This window comes from Ovis aries, chromosome 26 (assembly GCF_016772045.2).
Source record: "Ovis aries strain OAR_USU_Benz2616 breed Rambouillet chromosome 26, ARS-UI_Ramb_v3.0, whole genome shotgun sequence".
NCBI lineage: Eukaryota > Metazoa > Chordata > Mammalia > Artiodactyla > Bovidae > Ovis > Ovis aries.
The window spans coordinates 5,662,736-5,682,208 of record NC_056079.1 but is presented as its reverse complement, the minus strand read 5'-3'; the positions used below and the strand labels follow the sequence as shown (position 1 = coordinate 5,682,208).

At 44.1% G+C, this 19,473-nt stretch overlaps 2 protein-coding genes across 11 annotated transcripts in view; one reads left to right on the top strand and one right to left on the bottom strand.

Moving 5' to 3' along the window:
* MCPH1 (microcephalin 1) overlaps positions 1-19,473 on the bottom strand; it is a 227,894-nt gene that overhangs the window by 102,227 nt on the left and 106,194 nt on the right. The gene's annotated exons all lie outside the window — the stretch shown is intronic.
* Positions 1-19,473, top strand: part of ANGPT2 (angiopoietin 2) — a 58,262-nt gene that overhangs the window by 28,682 nt on the left and 10,107 nt on the right. Inside the window, exons 2-7 of the mRNA XM_004021671.6 lie at positions 1,485-1,640; positions 4,999-5,120; positions 9,464-9,696; positions 11,796-11,920; positions 17,296-17,397; positions 18,161-18,327. Of these exons, the coding sequence (XP_004021720.1) occupies positions 1,485-1,640; positions 4,999-5,120; positions 9,464-9,696; positions 11,796-11,920; positions 17,296-17,397; positions 18,161-18,327 (905 nt within the window). The remainder of the gene's footprint in view (positions 1-1,484; positions 1,641-4,998; positions 5,121-9,463; positions 9,697-11,795; positions 11,921-17,295; positions 17,398-18,160; positions 18,328-19,473) is intronic.

Genomic DNA, 19,473 nt, shown 5'->3' with positions numbered 1-19,473 from the left:
GGGGGACGATCAAGGATCCATTTTCCCCTTCTAGTTATGTGATTTAGAATGACGGGAGATAGAACTGCTTCTCTTTAGCTCTTAACTACAGAAACCAATGAGAAGATTAAGACTTCTTTCTACTAGTTTGTAAATTACTACTTCAGCATATGGACTTAAACCAAACTCCAGCTTGAGTGTATCTTTAATAGTTCCAAATTTCCCAGAATATGTCTTTCTAAATATTATCTTTGTTGGGTGTTAAGAGTAACTAAGACAACTCTTCTGGATGATTTACATAGCTTTAACTTTAACCTCAAAAATTCCATTATTCCCAGGGTAGTGGAGGAAGGGGGGGAATGAGAGGCAGGCAGAAAGGGGCGGGGGAGGAGAAATTACAAACTTCTATCCATGAGTTATTTTAGATCATTATTTAAATTGTAAAAGTTACAATTTTTAAAAGGCGAGGGAGATAAAAAAGGCAAGAATAAATTAAGAAAGACTATAGACCTTTCGGCACAATGCCTTTAAAAATATAGCTTAATTAATCCTTGAAACGTTCCTCTTGACCAAACCGAAACCCTATTATATATATGAGGACTCTGTGGTTCTCTGAAAGCCGAGCAGCCTACCTAGAGTTCACAGAAAATGGAGGAACAGTTGTGCACAGACTCCTCACATGTACCTGGCTGGTCTGCATTTGTATTTAACTGTGCATTTTAACTGCCAAAGACATAGGCATCTAGGCCATGGCAGTGAGTGAGCTTCCCGACGCTCTTGCACACAAGCGAATGATAAAAGGAGCTGGCCCACCCACAGTCCACAGCAACTCAAGGCAGGAGAACCCTCCTGACAGTCCCGCGAGATGAGCAGACGAGCATATGATTAAGTCTGCCTGATCGGGAAAATGACGAAACCGTGGAAAACCACAGGGAAAACCACAGAGAAACTTAACAGGTCTAATGTGTGATGAACGCAGTAAGAGGGAAGTTGGTGGGGAGAGTGGTCTTTATGGAGTGTGGCCCTGAGTTACCCAGAAAACCCAAAGGTGTGTCCTTCCTCATGCTCTAGCTTAAGTGTCTTCTAAAGCCTGTATTTCAAGAAACCACAGTCCAGAACATGCTAGAAAGTGATGCTTCCTTATACCAAATTTTCATTTTCTGCGTCACAGGAATGCAACACACTGAAATCCCGTGGCCCTACCTGCCCGATGGCAGGTCGCCTGCCCGCCTCTGAGCTGTGGTCTCACCACCGGGTGGACTTCTTGGGCTGCCTAAACAGTCTGTCTCCCACACATGCTGTTACTGAGCTGCTGGATTTTGAGTGAATATAAAATCATGCTGTTTTTTATTGCTGGTGATAAAAAAATAAAAGCAAGATTTCCCCATATCAGAGCAAGGCGCACGTCTTCCAAGAGATGTTTTAAAAGGCAGGGAAATGAATTAGGAATACAATGTCTGATCATTTGACCAATGACTGTGTTTCTGATGCTTGCTCTTTTCTAGCTTGAGAATTACATCCAGGACAACATGAAGAAAGAGATGGTGGAGATACAACAGAACGCAGTGCAGAACCAGACCGCTGTGATGATAGAAATAGGGACCAACCTGCTCAATCAAACTGCAGAGCAGACCCGGAAGTTAACAGATGTTGAAGCCCAAGTAAGTAGGGGAACAGGGAACCCAGAGTGGCCCAGACTGACAAAAACTAGCACAAAATCGTTCCCTAATGACACGAGGGAGAAGCAGGGAAAGCTCCAACAAGCAGAAGAAAGGATGACTTGATAAGCAGTTAAGAATTTGTGTCTAGATAGAAATTAAAACCAGGAAATATATATTTTTAATACTGACATTAAATTACGCTTATTCTACTGAGGACATTCAGACCAGTTTCACATTATTCACACTTGCTACAAGATAAGAGCGCCATTGTCTTACTGGTGCTTTCTGGACTCTAGACGAACTTTTCAGTTCTGAGCCCTTAACGTTTTTGTGTACTTGAGGCATGAAGAGCAGAGGCAGAGTGCTGGAAATTTTGTTCTTAACCCCATCTCTCGAGTTACGGTGAAACCTAAGTCTCATAGAACTGCCAAAACAATCTGTGGTGTGAGTTTATACAATTTGTGGTGTGAGTTTATAGAGAAGGAAGCAAAGGGAAGAGTAAGAAGCAGCAGCTGAGGCTCAGAGAGGGCTTAGCTTTCAGCCCAAAGACCTGAGTTCCATGACTAACCCGATGAATGAGTCGGAGCGAGGCACCAGCTTTCCACAGGCCTCCGAGGTGGTGACTCTGAACTGGAGAGCTGGCCAGTTCCCTGTGAGCTTTAAGGTTCTATGAGCCATCAATTAATGGTAGGAAAGAAGAATATGAACTATGAAAATATTAGAAGAATAACAGCAAAACAATAGAATGAAGTTCGTCTGGAGCCATGCTGGATGGCCCGCCACAGGTGACCCAATAGAATGACTCCCGGTGGGCAAACAGTGCTGTGGGGGGATCTATGGAGAAGCTCCAAGTTCAAGATTCACCACTGGTAAGACGGCCTGCTGGGTTCTAATCCTGACTTCTTTATAGGCTTATGAGGTGTACCTTCCTACCATGTTATAAGCGATGCTAAAAAAAAAAAAAAAAAGTAGATTTAACTGAAAACGGTTCCCATGACATATTATTCCTGTATAATTTTATGATTCATGTGCTCCTTAAGCTAAAGAACCAAGACACGCCCAGCATCAGCCAGGAGGCGATAACGGAGAAGCGAAATCATGAGCCTTCCAATAGAGGCAGCCCATGTTGAGAAGGGCGCTGGTGTTCTCCCATCGCTGCCCCGAGAACCGCTGGACAAGCAGAGAGACAGCAAGGGAGGGGCAGGAGAACAAAAGATTCTTAGCTGAGTACAGAATAAGACATTCTTTGCTTATCAAATATCTCCACAATATCAGAATAGTAAATACAGACATTTTATACAATGGATCACAAGGTACTCAAAATTCTTAAAGGTAAATTAAAATCTAACAAGTTAAGACACAAACATCTAGAAGTAAATGTATAAATATACCCATGGTCAACTATTCAAACAGATTAGTAATATTTGAATCACACGCCCACCTTCTGAGAATACAACTGATGAACCATCAAGCCCTCCAGAAAACAGTCCTGGGGCCTCCCTGGTGGCGCAGTGGGTAAGAATCTGCCTGCCAATGCGGGGGCCGAGTTCAATCCCTGGTCGGGGAAGGTAAGGCTCCGCATACCCACACGCTGCAGCCACCGGAGACCGCACGCCCGCAGCCTGTGCTCCACCCGAAACAAGAAAAGCCACAGCAGGAAGAAGTCCACACAGGGAGACGAGGAGCCCCTCGTCTCAACCAGAGAAAGCCACGCACAGCCAAGAAGACCCGAATACAACGCTGCTTATGTTTCAGGTGAGAGTAAGAAAAACGCATCAGATACAAAGCAATAATGGAAACCTTGGCCGTCCTCTGTAAGTTAGACTCACTAGCATTTAATGAGATTTTGTTGAGTCACATGATTTTTTTAAAAAAATCTATTACAAAACTAGGTGGAAAACAGGAAAATAGGAAGATGGCTGGAAAGAAAACGGCCTCTACTATCTGACTGAACACAATAAGAGGCTGAGCCTAATCAAAGACATCGAGGGACCAAATTATGCATCAACCTACTCAGGTATCTGGTGGGCAGTGACTGTGTGAAGCTGGTTAAATTCAAACATGAAAGGTTCTGATTGATTAGAAGATTCTTCGAGCCTGTCAGCGTGAGAGACTATTAAACCAGACTGTGAGGCCTGAGATCTTAGACACAACAGAAAACCACGAGACCTGGGTAATTTAGAGCCACCTGCAGCTGGAGGCCTTCGGAAAAGTGATAGGAAAACATGGCATTGGTCCTGGATCAGTCAGGACCCAGCGGTCGCCCCTCCCCTGCTGAACTCACTGAGCTCCCTTAGGAGCAAAATCAAAGACGAGTTTCCAATTCCTTCTCTCAATAACCAGTGCACATTGTTGGGGCCCACAGAAGATGTAGGCCCTATCTATATTCGAGGTGTTAGTATCCAGTCACACCTTGGGGCTGGCTGGGGTCTTTACTCATGAACAGAAGAGTCGTCATGGCAGGAAGGCATCCAGCTTTGAAGACCAGGCTGTCCCTAAACCCGTGTGATGGGGCCATGCCAAGGTGTTCATGAATGACACAGACCCCAAGCAAACAATGCTTCTTTCAAGGACCCTCATTCCGGCCAACAATTCTGCCTGACACTTAACACATGACGTCACATCCTGAGTAACCATGACACAGAGGACATGAGTCACCGCACTCTTCCTGCTAAAATGCAGCCAAAGGCGAAAGAATTCATTCTTGAAGTTGTCGGCACACAATGGAACAGCGATACTGCACGTGGTGTGTGTCAGAAAGGCCCGCAGAGTGAGACCCAGCTCCTGCTCCATGCTGATGCTCTCGTTTCCTGAAGGGCTGACATGACTTTTAAAATAGGAAAAAGAGACATGGAAAAGGAAAGGGAGGGAGACTAAACAAGTGACTACAAATAAGGAAATGCCAGGCTAAAAGCGAGCTGTGCTCTCACAGAATGGAAGCAGGCGGCTCTCAACTCTGCACCGACGCAGGGATGGGGGCAACAGCTGTCTCGAGCGAAGGAGATGCCTCTTTTCATTCATCAACCATTTCTGATATATTAAATATGACCATTTTATGCTCCTGATTACTCCACTGTGTGGAATGACAAAACAGGGCAGAAGAAGAAAATGAACATTATATTATTTGACACCACTCTCCAGAACTATTAAATCCTTTCCAAAATAACATGGCGAAAAAAAAATGTTTAGCACACTTAAGCATTCCACCACAACAAACCTTTTCTGAAAATGAAAAATATGTCAAAATAAGATACTTGGGTAAATAAGTAATATTTTATCTATTTTTTCCTATAATTTAGATGACTTTGTATCTAATTTAAAAAAATACTAAGTAGGAATTTTATTTTGTTACATTTAGGTATTAAATCAGACAACAAGACTTGAACTTCAGCTTCTAGAACACTCCCTTTCTACAAACAAATTGGAAAAACAGATTTTGGATCAGACCAGTGAAATAAGCAAACTGCAAGATAAGAACAGGTAATAAAAATATAAAGAGACGTATAATCCAGAATCATATACTTTCTAGATATGAAAGCCTATTTCAAGTGATTATTAACTATAAATAAGCACAGCTTTCAAAATGCCGAATTTCCTACTGTACAGTGCAAGGATCAGGAGTTGATGGGAACGTAGGGAGAGGGTTTGGAGAAAAACACCAAAATGGTATCACCTTCTAAAATAGTCCTTGACTTTTTTTTTTTTTTTTTTACCATTCTGGGCCTCTTAAAGATCCTCTTACATGAATCCTCCAAATTTTGCCTCAGGATTTTACATCAATCCACAGAAAACTACTACTGAGGCATTTTGAAATTAACAAGTTCTTTGCCTCTGAGAACTTGGTTCATTTCAACGGAAAATGGTCTACAGCAGGAAAACTACACCTTATTGTAAACCAACGCACATTTCATGATGCAATGTTTATTTTTAAAGCATATGCTAAAGTAAAAACAAAAGTTAATATTAAATACAGTTATGTTAATATCTAAATAAAATGTTATAAGCTCTCAAAAAAAACCATACAAAAACCAAGATTATGGGTGACCAGCGGGGACTGTTTTCATAGGCTTACTCAGTGGGGACGTAGGAGGGTAATTCTGTTCACATTCCGGGTGTGTGTATCTCCTTGTTTCTAATCAGGACATGCATCTACGACATGTAACAACACACTGTTACACAACTACTAATTCTTCATTCACAGCCAAAAATGATGGCCCACTTACTGTCTTACGACCATTCTTTCCTTTCATTGAGAACGAAACTGAAACAATTCTGTCCTGTGGGTAACAGACTAAATCCACTGAAAGTTTTGAAAAGCAAGTCGATTTTTTTTTTTGGTAAACTTTTAAGGGTGAAAATTGTTTTACAGTGTTGTACTGGTTTCTGCCATTCAGCGCCACAAATCAGCCACAGTTATTCATGGATCACCTCCCTCCCCTCCCGCCAGCCCGGCCCTCTCGTTGTCCCAGGGCCGCGGCCGGGCTCCTGTATTATGGCACACAGCAGCTTCTCGCCAGCCACCGAGCTCACGTGCGACAGTGCACGCACACGTCGGTGCCGCTCTCTCCGTCCGCCCCACTCTCCCCTCCCCCACTGTGCCCACTCGCCCATTCTCTATCGGAGTCTCCACTCCTTCACTGCAGATAGCTTCATCGACACCATCTTTTCTCGGTATTCCATAAGCAAGCATTAATACATGATACTTTTCTCTTTCTGACTTACTTCACTCTCTAACAGGCTTGGGGTCACTCACCTCACTAAAACTGACTCAAATTCCGTTCTTTTTTGTCGCTGAATAGTATTTCATTGTATATATGTACCACTATCCATTCATCTGTACCAAGTAGATTTTTATTCTAAATATTTTAATGTTTCACATTTCTCTCTTATGAAAAGTAATACAGCCTTATTTAGTGTTCCCCTGAGTGGGACACTCTGGTGCGGGACGTGGTTCCCGCCTTAATTCCTGTGTTAGTATGCTATGGTGCTAAAACGATCACTTACATGTGTCAGTTATGTTACCCAGACAACTACTTTATAAATAGTTTTCAAATGGTATTGCCTTTTGTCTAGATAAGTATGCATCTAATTCTCAATTCAGATACACTGCTTAATACTTTCACTTACACAATATGCAATTTTTTTTCAGCCTGAACTGCTGTGAAATGCAATCAACAACTTTCACTACATTTTTTAATCATTCATAATTTGATAATTTGATAAAATTCTTTCGTATGTTAAAGCTTTACAATGTATAAAATAGTGACTCCAACCACACAGGAAGCTGCTGTGTTTTCTGATAATTCTTGCTTAAATGATCCTTCACATTCCTCCCTACCCCCCTTAATCCTACAGTTTTCCCCTGGTTAACTGACATTTGACCAGTAGTGTGCTTTTCCAATAATTTCAATCCACTTTTCGTATGAGTTATTTTTACCATCTGATTCACCAGGGAAGCCCCTATTTATGAGTTATTTTCAAACATCACAACATTTTCTCCATAAAACCACTCTGCTGAACAAACATCTCTAACAAACTAAAATCCTACGTCACTTGCAACAGCAGAGCTCCACACCTGAATTGCAAATATCTAACTCAAACCTGGTGGCACAGGGGTAAAGAATCCACCCTGCAATGCAGGAGATGCAAGAGACTCAGGTTCAATTCCTGAGTTGAGAAGATCCCCTGGAGAAAGAAATGGCAACCCACTCCAGTATTCTTGTCTGGAAAACTCCATGGACAGAGGAGCCTGGCAGGTACTGTCCATCGGGTTGCTAAGAGTCAGACATGACAAAGCAACCAAGCGCACACACCTGACTCAGACCGGAGCCACAGAACTGTTTCTGACGATCTGCCATAGTGAGGATACTGAAAGACGTAGCTTTTATCAGCGGACTTACAAAAACCATACATAACGAATCTACACCTGCAGAATAACCTTTTTAGCAGCTGCAGGAATCATATTCTCTTTTAACACAATATAAAATGAAATGGCAATAATGTGTTTCTTTTCTCAACAACTTGAAATAAATAATAAGGTCGTGTTGATGATTTTATAGCGTTCAGTGAGTCTGGTATGCTGTCTTCAGGTTCCTTAACATTTGAGGCTAGCCTAAGACGTGGACTAGCCTAAGGTTTCAGCTGCAGATTTCATCATTACAAAAACTCGTGAACGTGTTGCACATTTGACAGACCATATTTTAAGTTATCTTCAATAGTTCTCACAAAGTGTGATCGCTTTCTTCGTGGAACATGAAGTACTTAATTCTTTTCCAGTGAAGTCAAAGTACTTAATAGCATCAACATCTTCCTGAAAATAACCATGAGATGAAGTTGAAAATTACTATACTTTTTTCATCTTATCATTTCTTTCCTTCTAAAAGTAAATGATTTAGGGGCTACTTACACCAGTTCAATTAAATTACAATTACCGATATATGATTCAGTTGTTACTGAAAAGCATTGTCATTTATGATGTCCCCTTCTGAAGACAGGCAATAAAAACACGTAAAAGAAACATGATTCAGCCTTGATATTTCCCCACATTTCTCAACAGACCATGAACTACGTTAACATAAAGTTACACAGTACCAACGTCCAACTTCTATGCGATGATCGAGCAGCTCATCCTGTGTCAGGAATCCGAGTGAGATGCTCACGAGCAGAGTGTCAGTGACACAGGCGTCCCCACGGCACCGCCCCTCCCCCGCCCACCATCTGCCCACACTGGCCACGGCATTTGCTGCTCTGTGCAAAATTCTTGCTATGAATTCATCCTCATGTCTTATCCCACTTATTTAATTTCCTTTTATTAAAAAAAAAAGCATAATACAACTCACTAAATTGACTGCAGAAGCCAGTAAAGGGGCCAGATGTGCATTTTGCAGGACACGGCTCTGAGATCTAATCTCTGAGACTCTTTTAAGCTTTACACACAGAGATACGTGGTCCTGCTCACAGCTAGTCTGGTCTGGGATGGCCTGAGGCTGGGCTTCACTCTTCAGCACCTGCTTGTATGTAATTCTGAGACTCAATCTTTAGGCCAGGATGTGACTGAACTCTGGATTATACTGGCAGAGATTTGGGAAAAAGAAAAAAATTGACAATTGGACCGTGATAAATTTAAGAGCTGCAACTGAATTTAATAATAATTAGTATTAATACTGATTATTAATGCTTATAGGTAAGACCTGGAATGGGTAGTTAGGCCCTTAGTTAGCTTAGTAATGTTTCCAAGGTTAAAGGTTCAGAAAATGTTACTGTCCCCCAAAAAGGAATAATAGACTCACAGATTATTTGAACTAGAAGGGGTCTCAGAGATCATCTAATCTAAAGCCTTCATTTTAGGTAGAGATTCATGACTGTAAGTGGACTTTCCCACAGATAGAGTAACACCAGGGGGGGGTCACGTGCAGAGGCAACATTCTCAGCCTGGAGCTCTGACCCCCAGGAGTTCCCAACACCGAGGGCACCTTCTCAATGCCCACGTTCCTCTTGAGAAAATCCATGGTCTCACAGGCAGTGCATGTGGAAACTTCTAGTCATGAGCCTTACATTTTCACCAGGGCACTTTCTCTTCATGCCTATGTCATATCTGTGTTCTCTGTCTGATCTCAGCATGCTTGAGAGCCTCCTCACGGCTCTGGCAACATCTGATTACTTTATAACTCCTGTGACATCTTACCAGAGGGCCCTGCAGAAGCAGAAATTCCATAAATATAAACAACTGTATAAGGATTATGAAACTGATTAGATGTTTACCAAGCTCATGGCTTTGATGGTGATCAGAAAACCCTTCACTAACAATTATTTCCCTTGACAAGCTTCCTGGAAAAGAAAGTCCTAGACATGGAAGACAAGCACATAGTTCAACTTCGGTCAATCAAAGAAGAGAAAGACCAGCTCCAGGTGTTAGTTTCCAGGCAAAATTCCATCATTGAGGAACTGGAGAAGCAACTGGTGACTGCCACGGTGAATAATTCAGTTCTCCAAAAGCAGCAACATGATCTGATGGAGACAGTTAATAATTTACTGACTCTGATGTCAACATCAAACCGTAAGTCAAGTTTACACATAAGTTTTTCCTCTGTTTCGTCATTAGTCGGTGAAACTTCAAAAATTCATTGAAAAAACACAAAAAACCTTTCATTTTCCAAGAAAGCCACTATTTCTCTTACATATTTCATATGAATACTTTATAGGGCCTCAATATGGAACCAATTAAAAAGAAGGAGAGAGAGGGGAAGAGGAATATATATTTACACTAATTAAATATTATGAGGTAAACCACCTCAAACAACCTTTTGTTCCTGGGCTCGGAGAGCCGTCTTTCAGTTAGTTCCATTGCTAACACAGGTGTATAGGGCTGGCCGTGTTACTAAACCACATGCTTAGTTGCTCAGTCGTGTGCAACTCCTTGAGACCCCATGGACTGCAGCCCGCCAGACACCTCTGTCCATGGAGATTCTCCAGGCAAAAAATATTGGAGTGGGTTGCCATTTCCTTCTCCATTACTAAAGCAGAGTGAATATTTTTTTATTTTTTAGGAGAGAAGAACAATACTAGGCCCATAGGGTTGTTGTGAAGGTTAAATGAGACAATGCTTGTGTAAGACTGGTATCCAAGAAAGGCCAAGGTCCTGCTCTCACACACCCGTAACGGCATCTCTCCTTCCTTATTCCTGTTTTATATCCTTCAACTTCCATATTAGAGGGAAGCAGGGATACATCTTCCGTCATTAACTAGAGAGATGATACCCAACCTGTGCGGTATTTTAAGATTGCTTTTTCTCAAACACTGGGTCTAGCTCTTACTATGGCCTGTTGCACAGAGCCCTTCCAAACGTTTTCGTTCGACACAGATGCACTTTACACGTGACTCAAGTAGAGATATTTCTTCATTTCGGTAAGAAGTTTGTTCTCACGTTTCCCTTGAGTTATACAGTTATGCCCACTTCAGTAACAGAGACGTTTAAACAAGGTTTCTACTTAAACCAGGAAGCAGACGAACAAGCATGACCTGTGCTACGTGGCGGGTCTGCAGTGCATGCCTTCCAAAGAGAGTCACACTCCTTTGTAATTTTGAAAAATTTGCATTTTTTCACACGTGTAGAAAAGGAAAAGACAGTCACCTGATGCCTGGTAGGACCGAGACAGTGTGAGGTGCCATCTTTGATGAGCCAAAGCAGAGGAAAACCACACAGCTCAGATCCTGGCAGAAACAAGCAGCAAGGAGACAGGCGGCAGGACGAGCTTGGTTTGCCCGCGCGCCTCGGCCGGGTGGACGGAGCCCTGGCCCGAGCGGCCTGCCCGCCCCACCTGGTCCAGAGCCTGGGGCGCTGGCCAGTCTCTAGAAGGAAGATAAACACATACCTGCAAGAACAGATGCACACAAACATTTTTTTTTTTTTCCAATGTGGCAAAAAAAAAAAAAAAAAAAAAGATTGGGAAGTCTGTTGAGACTGAAACAAAAAATTTGAAAGAATTTCATAGTCCTAGATGTTTTACACTTTCAAGGAAGAATTTCAAAGACACAGATAAATAAATTTTAGGTTCCTCTTTAACACATGGCGGACTACAGTCCATGGGATCGCAGAGTCAGACACGATTGAGCGATTAACACTTTCATTATACTTTAAGACAAGCTACTGTGAGATGGTTGCTAAAAATCCAAAGAATACTGAGGAGTCTTCACCCAATGGTCTAAAGAAATATTACTATCTAAACAGTTGGCCTCAGATGCACAAGAAGAAAACAATCCCCCCCAGAGCCTAACTGGTGAGTGGCCTAACTGGTCCAGCCACTGCAGAGCCAGCACCCTTTTTAGGCACGCTCTTTATTCTTTCGCAATCGCTTTATCTGAGTCTCAAGATGAAAGACTTTTTCACAAGTAACAGTTTGCAAAGGGGGACTGCAAAGTACTTGCATTACATACAGCTGATGGGAAGGAAAACGAAGTGTGGATTATTGGTAGTGACCTTTGAGAATTAATACCAAACAGGCTGAAAGAGGAACTTTATCAGAAAGGCTTAAGAAACTAGCATCTCACGTTAACAATTCAAATGTGATACAATCACAAATAAGTGCATCTCAAAATAATCAGCTTTTATCTTTTCACAAACTCCTCTTAAAAGCTTTCCTATTTTTTGAAAAACAGCTTCATACTCGCTTGCCAAGGACGAGCAAATCATCTTCAGAGACTGCGGGGAGGCATTCAAATCGGGACTGACCACCAGCGGCGTCTACACACTGACGTTCCCTAACTCCACGGAGGAGATCAAGGTAAGGCGCTGCCTCCCGTTTTCAGCCCCCTGGCGTGAAGCAGGCGGTTTCAGAAGCAGAGCAGCTGCATACAGAGTTCTCACACCGTGCCAGCGGCATGCAGAGCAAAGCAAGAGACATTGACCACGAGGGACTCGGAGCCCCGCCGCTGGGTCCCCAGCACTGACGGTGCTCGTGAACGATGCAGAAACAGCCATCCCGTTCTGTGTGTCCACCTCCCGTGTAAGATGACCTGCTTGTGCCCCCCTTGCATTCGGCTTGGCCACGCATCCTGTCAGTTGTTTGTCTTGAAGTGTCAGACTCTCTTTGTGAGTTGTAAAGAAAATGTTTTCCAAAATCTGAGAGTTTCAATAACCATAGTTTATGCGTCAGTCCTTATTTCATGTAACAATGGTTGGTATTTCATTCAAAAAAAAAAAAAAAAGCTCATTCAGTTTGCAACTAAAAGTCACAGTTTCTCTCTTTGAGACAGCCACAGGCACTCTGATGTGCAGAAATGATTAATACCCACTTCCATTTCATCAAACGGAATAGAAAAAACAGACATGCAGCAGCAGAGGTTTAATAAAATTAATCATTTTTACTGCTTCGTCAGGGACATCCTGAAGTGACACTGGCTTTTCTCCTCCAGTTGCACGTGTGTGACTGAGGAACACAGTGACGGTGTCCGTTGTTAGTTCATTCCAGGGTGCTGGCAGTTTCACCTGCTAGTCCTTTTGTACCATCTTTGCGAACACCATCCCAGCCCTGAAGGCTGCGGACTTGCTGCAGAGGGGCTTAGGGACGCTGGCATAGGCTGTTCTTACCCCCTCTGATGGGCTTTTCTTCCCAAGTACGTGCATAAGTGAACCAAGAACCAGAACTTACCATAAGGAGAAGGCGGTGTACAGTTTAACTTGGTGTTCTTGGTTATGCTGGATTTTTCAGGAGTGTGGCTCCTGAATTTGCTGCGGGAGATGTTAAGCTTTAAGTGGGGGTGGGTGGGGGTGGGAAGGGGGAGTCAATTCCCCAGGGAATATTTCAATGTGGCTTCTATAAGGTAAAACAGCCTTACATGAGAATCAGTATGAAGCACTATATAACTGTGAGACGACTGTATTTGTTAAACGCCTATAAATATGTTTACAACTAACTGTAAAAGCAGCTACAAATTGAATGAACGGAAACACTTACGGAAACGGCACTCAACGCTGCATCAAAATGAAAATGTTAGAGGTTCCTGAAAGTATTAGCCTTTTGAACTCAGGATTATCCTCAGTATTTAACATGGTGATAGAGAAAAACACTTTGTAAAGAATACAAACATCAAGGTTATATACAAAGACATGGAATTTGAAACAGTAACACACGCTTGATTACGAACTGAAAAGACAAACAGTCAATTTATCTTGAATAATACTTTCCAAAGAAATCTAATTCATTCATGGTGTTCTAAGTCAACCTTAAAAGCCAGTTAATGTCCTAGCACCCTAGAAGCAGTGCATTAGGGGGAGGAAAAAAAAAAACCCAAACTCAAACAGTCTGTTGCCAATGAAAAAGTAATGAGCAGACTCTGTACTAAGCCCTCAGTCCCCTTTGCTCTCTGGCTTTCAGGCCAACTTCTTATACGCTATTGTCTGTCACCAGATGTTGGTCTGCCCTTGGTCTGGAGGCAGGGGGACGGCAGGACAGGAGTGACAGGAGGAGGAAGGGGATGGAGGATGAAGTGGAATGACCCCAACAGCCCCAGAGGGACCAGCCGCCCTACTCCGGTGTCACGCTTCCTGCCTCACTGCGTGTCCCTGCCCCAGTGGCTGTACCAGCCCAACAGCCTCCGTGCTGGAAGAGGATGATATATGGCTCTGGGCTGATGGAGTCTCAGGTGATGGCTGGAAGTGTTAGCATTTACACGCCCTTTTACACACATGCGGTAAAAACAACTCACTGAACAGCAGGGAACAACAAGCTTTGAAACCCCCATTTTTTCATCTCTAAGATATATGGTCCAGATTAAGTTACCTCTGGATTCCCCTCCAGACTTCAGGCTCCATGATTCACAGCCTGAGAAAGTCTGATAGACTTGGGCTTAAACTCTGACTCTGCTGGCGTGTGCCTCTCGGCAAGTCACTGCCCTGTCTGCAGCCTCTGCTCCCTCACCTGTGATGTGCCGCGGGCTCCCCTGTCTCACAGAGCAGTTTCGGGGTGACGCTGGCCGTGAGCACGGAGGACAGGGCTCGGTGCCCGCCATCCAGCCGATGTACGAGAAGCGTGACTGTTCTGGCTGCCCCCAAGAGCCACGAGGGCCTTCCCTGGTGGCTCAGTGGTAAAGAATCTGCCTGCAATGCAGGAGACTCGGGTTCGATCCCTGGGTCAGGAAGATCCCCTGGAGAAGGAAATGGCCACCCACTCCAGTATTCTTGCCTGGGAAGTCCCAAGGACAGAGAAGCCTGGAGGGCTAGAGTCTGTGGGGTCGCAAAAGAGTTGGACATCCCTTTGCGACTAAACAGCAATAACAAAGGGCCATGGACAACTTCTCTGCAGGGCAGGGCACTCAAACTCACTCTGAATCTTCTAATTCAAGAAAAGGATGCTCAACAGCTCTCTGGACAGATCTTTCCCAAAGAGGCTTAAATATTTCAACTAGAATTCATTAGATTTTTGTACAAGATAGACATTGCATGGTGGCATTTATCAGAAGCGTTGTTGTTTTTGCTTTTAAGAGACACAGTGGTTTCCTTCCCTACATTTCACAGGATACCTGACTCCTAACGTTCTTCCGTTTGCTGTTTAATCACTCATTCACCATGGCCTCAAGAGCTGAGGCGTGACATTTTAATCGAGTGTTATTTGCTCAAAGACATCAAACTTGAGAGCAAGATGCCAGGCCCGTGGACCGTGCTGTGGTGTGCTAATCAGAAGCACTGACCGCCCTCGGGTCTGGGGCCTTATCTGGGGACTTCTGCTTTTCTGACCCCGATGCAATCTGCTCCATCATTTTCATCAGTACCTCCTGGCTACATGGAGAGCTCCACTGGAGCACGATCTTCCTCTGGAAGCAGAAAAAGCCAACTAGCCATAATGCTTCAGTTTTTATAAGTGCTGTTTTTTTTTTTTCTTCCCTTCAAGCTGGACAAATATTTTAAAATGTTCTCATGATCCTATCATTGTCCCTAATGGGGTTAGAGGATAGTGTGGCTCAGACCCCAGACCTTTGTCTTGAGTGATTTCTGTAACAAGATGGAATCATTCTCTGATTTAAATGTCAGTAACTCATCAGGGTGATTTTGACACTGAAGAAGTAAGTGTCAAGGAATGAGGACAGGCTCACTGACCACAGCATGCAGGCCCTTCACCCCGGCACACCTTTTAGGGTAGCAGAGTCCACGTGTGTGCACGTGACTGCTCAGACCAATGGAGCTTATTCAGCTAATTTACTAGAAGGATCTTCTAAAAGACATGCTGATGGAAGTCGGTGGTACTGACCATCTCATGGACCAGAGGCAAGTGAGAGGCAGGATTATCCGTGAACTGACTTCAGTGTGGAGCTGGGTGGAGGGACTTCTGGCCTATTAACAAAAGAGCCAAGCTTCTCTGTGTTTGGAAGCATGTGTGTGAGTCACTCAGTCGTGACTCTGAAAGGTCCCACTCTTTGTCACCGTAGCCATTTCCTTCTCCAGATCTTCCTGACCCAGGGATCAAAGCCAGGTCTCCTGCACCGAAGGCAGACTCTTTACTGTCTGAGCCACAAGGGAAGCCCGTCTGGGAAGCAAGCACGAGGGAGTAGAAAACACATCACAGAATCAGGAATTAAACAGGCTTTATTCAAATCCTATATGCCAACACTTACTAGCTGAATGACTCTGATCAGCTTAACCTGACTTTACCAAATATTTTCTCCTTTCGAAAATGTAGAATTAAGAGTATCACAGCAAAGTTGCCGTGAGATCATAGATAATACATACAAGGAACCGAGCCTGGTGCTTGGAATGGAGTGATGCAGAGCAATGATAATGATTAATAATAACATCAGTTCAGAGCGATAAGGGGTTATCTTAAGCAGATCCATTTCATATGGCTGATTAATTTAAGTGGGGAAATCATTTCATTCCTGATAAATAAAATTTTCTTTCATGGAACATGTTTCCAAACATAACGATACACCAGCAAGGCGATCCGGGCTGAGTGACAGTGCTGGGGAGAGCCTGGAAAGGTGGTAGAGAGAGGGGGACAGGCGATCTGGCGCTGGGCTCCAGCTGCTGCGCTCGGCTGGCTCAGAACAGGCTGGCAGACAAGTGCACTCAGTGAAGGGACAGGCCTGGGTGCAGTCTGGGTGTACCGTTAGCCCCCAGTCCCTAGGATTTCAGCTCAAGAAGCAGTACGGTTCACATTTAAACTTACTCTGCCAAAACCACCTCCAAAATTATCCCCAAAGACCATGGAGGACAACAAAGAAAGAATACTTTTCATTGGTTTTGAACCTTAACTTTCATATTTACTACCTTGGAGGCTGTAGGGAAATTAATCTTAACTTTTTGGAAAACGTCTTCGTTCTACTGTAATCTCATTATTTAAAACTATTTGTGTAATCTTATTTTCAGGGGTTTTTAATTTCATAATAAAATTCCAGCTGAGGTGAAATTAAGCATGGATGCTCTTAGATCAAGAAGGAATCCCATGTCCTAAGCAAAGTTTAAACCCACCAAGCCCATTTAAAAGCAGAAATCAAAAGAGTAGGGAAGTGAAACAAAAGGGGCCGTGAGCAAGGTAGAGAGAAGCATGAGGTCGGGGTCTGTAGGCGGAACCGCCAGGCCCCGCTCGGTTCACACACAAAGCCTCCAGTCCCTCCTTCTGACGGGTGAACCATGGAACCTGACTTTGATCCCACACTCAGAGGAAGCCTAACAGCTCCACGGCATCACAGCAGTCTTAGAAGCTCTGCGATCCAAGAGTCTCCCTTTTACACAACTCTCTGGAGAGGTGATTGGGACTGGCAGCCACCATAAAGGTTTTCAGGGATGTGGACACAAAGCAATAGATCTCTGCAGGCTGGAGATGAGAGATTTGGAGCCAATCAGCCAACGTGTCCCATTCCAGAAAACCTCTAAGGAACAGAGATCTCTGGGTCAGCTGTCGGGGTGGGGCTCTAGCCTAGAACAGATGATGACAAGGTCCTATTTTCATCCACACGTCGTGTTATGTTACTGTTTACTTTTCATCATCATTTTAAATTCATGGTTTTCAATTTCCTTAAAATCCTTTGCCTCTTGGAAGACCACAGAGATTTACCCCAGAGAACCCCATCAGCTCTGGCCGTATTCTAAGTATCTCTGTTCATCTCGTTTCTGTTATGTAAGTCCGGACGTTTCCCAGGCAGTAACTGTGCGTTCCCGTTGCAGGCTTACTGTGACATGCAAACGGCTGGAGGTGGGTGGACGGTTATTCAGCGACGTGAAGATGGCAGTGTTGATTTTCAGAGGACTTGGAAAGAATATAAAGTGGTATGGACATTCTTTAAACCATCTGAAAACAATTTTCCTTGTGGAAACTAACTTTGACAATGTGCAGGACTACCACCACAAATCTAAAACTAACCAATGATTTTTGACCATTTTTTTTGTTTTGAAACCAAAAAGATCTTTCTAACTGGTGTTTCTGCCACCACGTTAAAGAATGGTCCAGTCGATGTAATGTAAATGAAACATCAAAACAAAGGCATGGGAAAGCTAGTGGGCTCAGCATTTCTAGGGGTAGACTACTTCACAGCATTTCACACCTCTACAAACTAAGGTGTTTATAGTGATGCTTCTTTTTTAAGATTTTTTTTGATGTGGACCATTTTTTTAAGTCTTTATTGGATTTGTTACAATACTGATTCTGTTTTATGTTTTGGCTTTTGGCCACCAGGCATGCAGGATCTGAACTCCCCAACCAGGGACTGAGCCCAGACCCCTTGCATTGGAAACTGAAGCCTCAAACACTGGACCAGCAGGGAGGTCCCTATGACAATGTTTCTACTGGGGGTTCTCCAAGTTGTTCTAATTATTCCAATACCAATCTCCTTCTGGTAACAGCTTAGCTTCTTAACAATGATTTTTTAAAAACCTTATATGGAAGGCCCCAACGTTTCACAGCACAGGAAGGAATTTCTGCTGAATGTTTGATGCTTGTTCTATGTTAAGTTGATGGACTACTGATTTCAAATATGTGAAGGGGGAAAAGAAAAATAGGTGAAGTAAGCGACCTTTTCAACTTGAATTTCAGGGATTCGGGAACCCTTCGGGTGAACACTGGCTGGGAAATGAGTTTGTTTCACAAGTGACTGGTCAGAAACGCTACGTGCTGAAAATACACCTGAGAGACTGGGAAGGGAACGAGGCGTACTCGCTGTATGACCACTTCCATCTCTCGAGTGAAGAGCTCAACTACAGGTGAGGAAACTACACGCCACTGAAGCGAGTTAAAAGACCTGCTGAAGTCAGAAGCCCACTGTATTAACCAGAATCTGAATGACTCACAGGCTACCTTAATGGGGAAAAGCAGCTTGTCTCTCAGTTCTTTGCTGCCCTCAGCCAAGTGTCTCTAGTTTTAGCAGTCTAACGATACAAGGGGAGCTTTATGAGACAGAATCATGCCTGTTGTGTCTGCTCTGTACCCTCAGAGCACAGATGAACCCTGCCTGGCAGGTAATTATTTGCAGAATAAATGCATGTTGTGTCCTTATTATAAGATATCATGCCAATAACACAGCAGATGTATGTGTGTGTGAGTTGCTCAGTTGTGTCCAACTGACCCCACGGGCTGTAGCCCACCAGGCTCCTCTATCCATGGAATTCTCTAGGCCAGGATACCAGAATGAGTAGCCATTTCCTTCTCCAGGAGATCTTCCCAATCCAGGAACTGAACTCGGGTCTCCTGCATTTGGCAGGCAGAGTCTTTACTGTCTGAGCCACAGGGAAGCCTAGCAGATGCATGAGTATGCTGTTTCCCTCTAGAAGGTTTTAAAAGTTAAATCTATCTTTGTGAAGTTCAACCACATTCAGTTGTTGCGTTCCGCTCCACGCTCAAGAGAGGCATGACTAGCTAGGTGGTTGGGCAGCTGGGTCCTCTCCCCTGGGCTGCAGGAAGACGGGCTGGTTTGCAGCTTGGCCTCAGTATTTGCGTCCTCCCACCTGCTTGGCGGAGCTAATCTCAAATGTTCCAAGAAAAGCACGCACAGTTCTGAATGGGAACTGGCTCTCTGGCGCTAGAGTGGCCTGAGAGTGGAGGCAGAGCAAAGGGGCCCTGCACCCTGCTGTGCGAGGCCAGGGCAGTGCAGGGGTCGGGGCGTCTCGCTGTCACGCAGGGGCTCAGGACGCCTGTTGCTGGTGGGGCTCAGGGGGACGGGGTGCCTGCAGGTGACCCAGGAACCTGTCTGGGAAGATACAACACAAGGGGTCAGGTGCCAGCACATCCTGACGGGGTCTAGAAGGCACCGGCTGGGGAAGAACGGGGGGAGGCGTGGCTCCGGTGGCCGCAGGGCACACGTGAGACACCTGCTCTGCTGTCAGGCAAGAGAAGGTCCACAGCAGCATCAC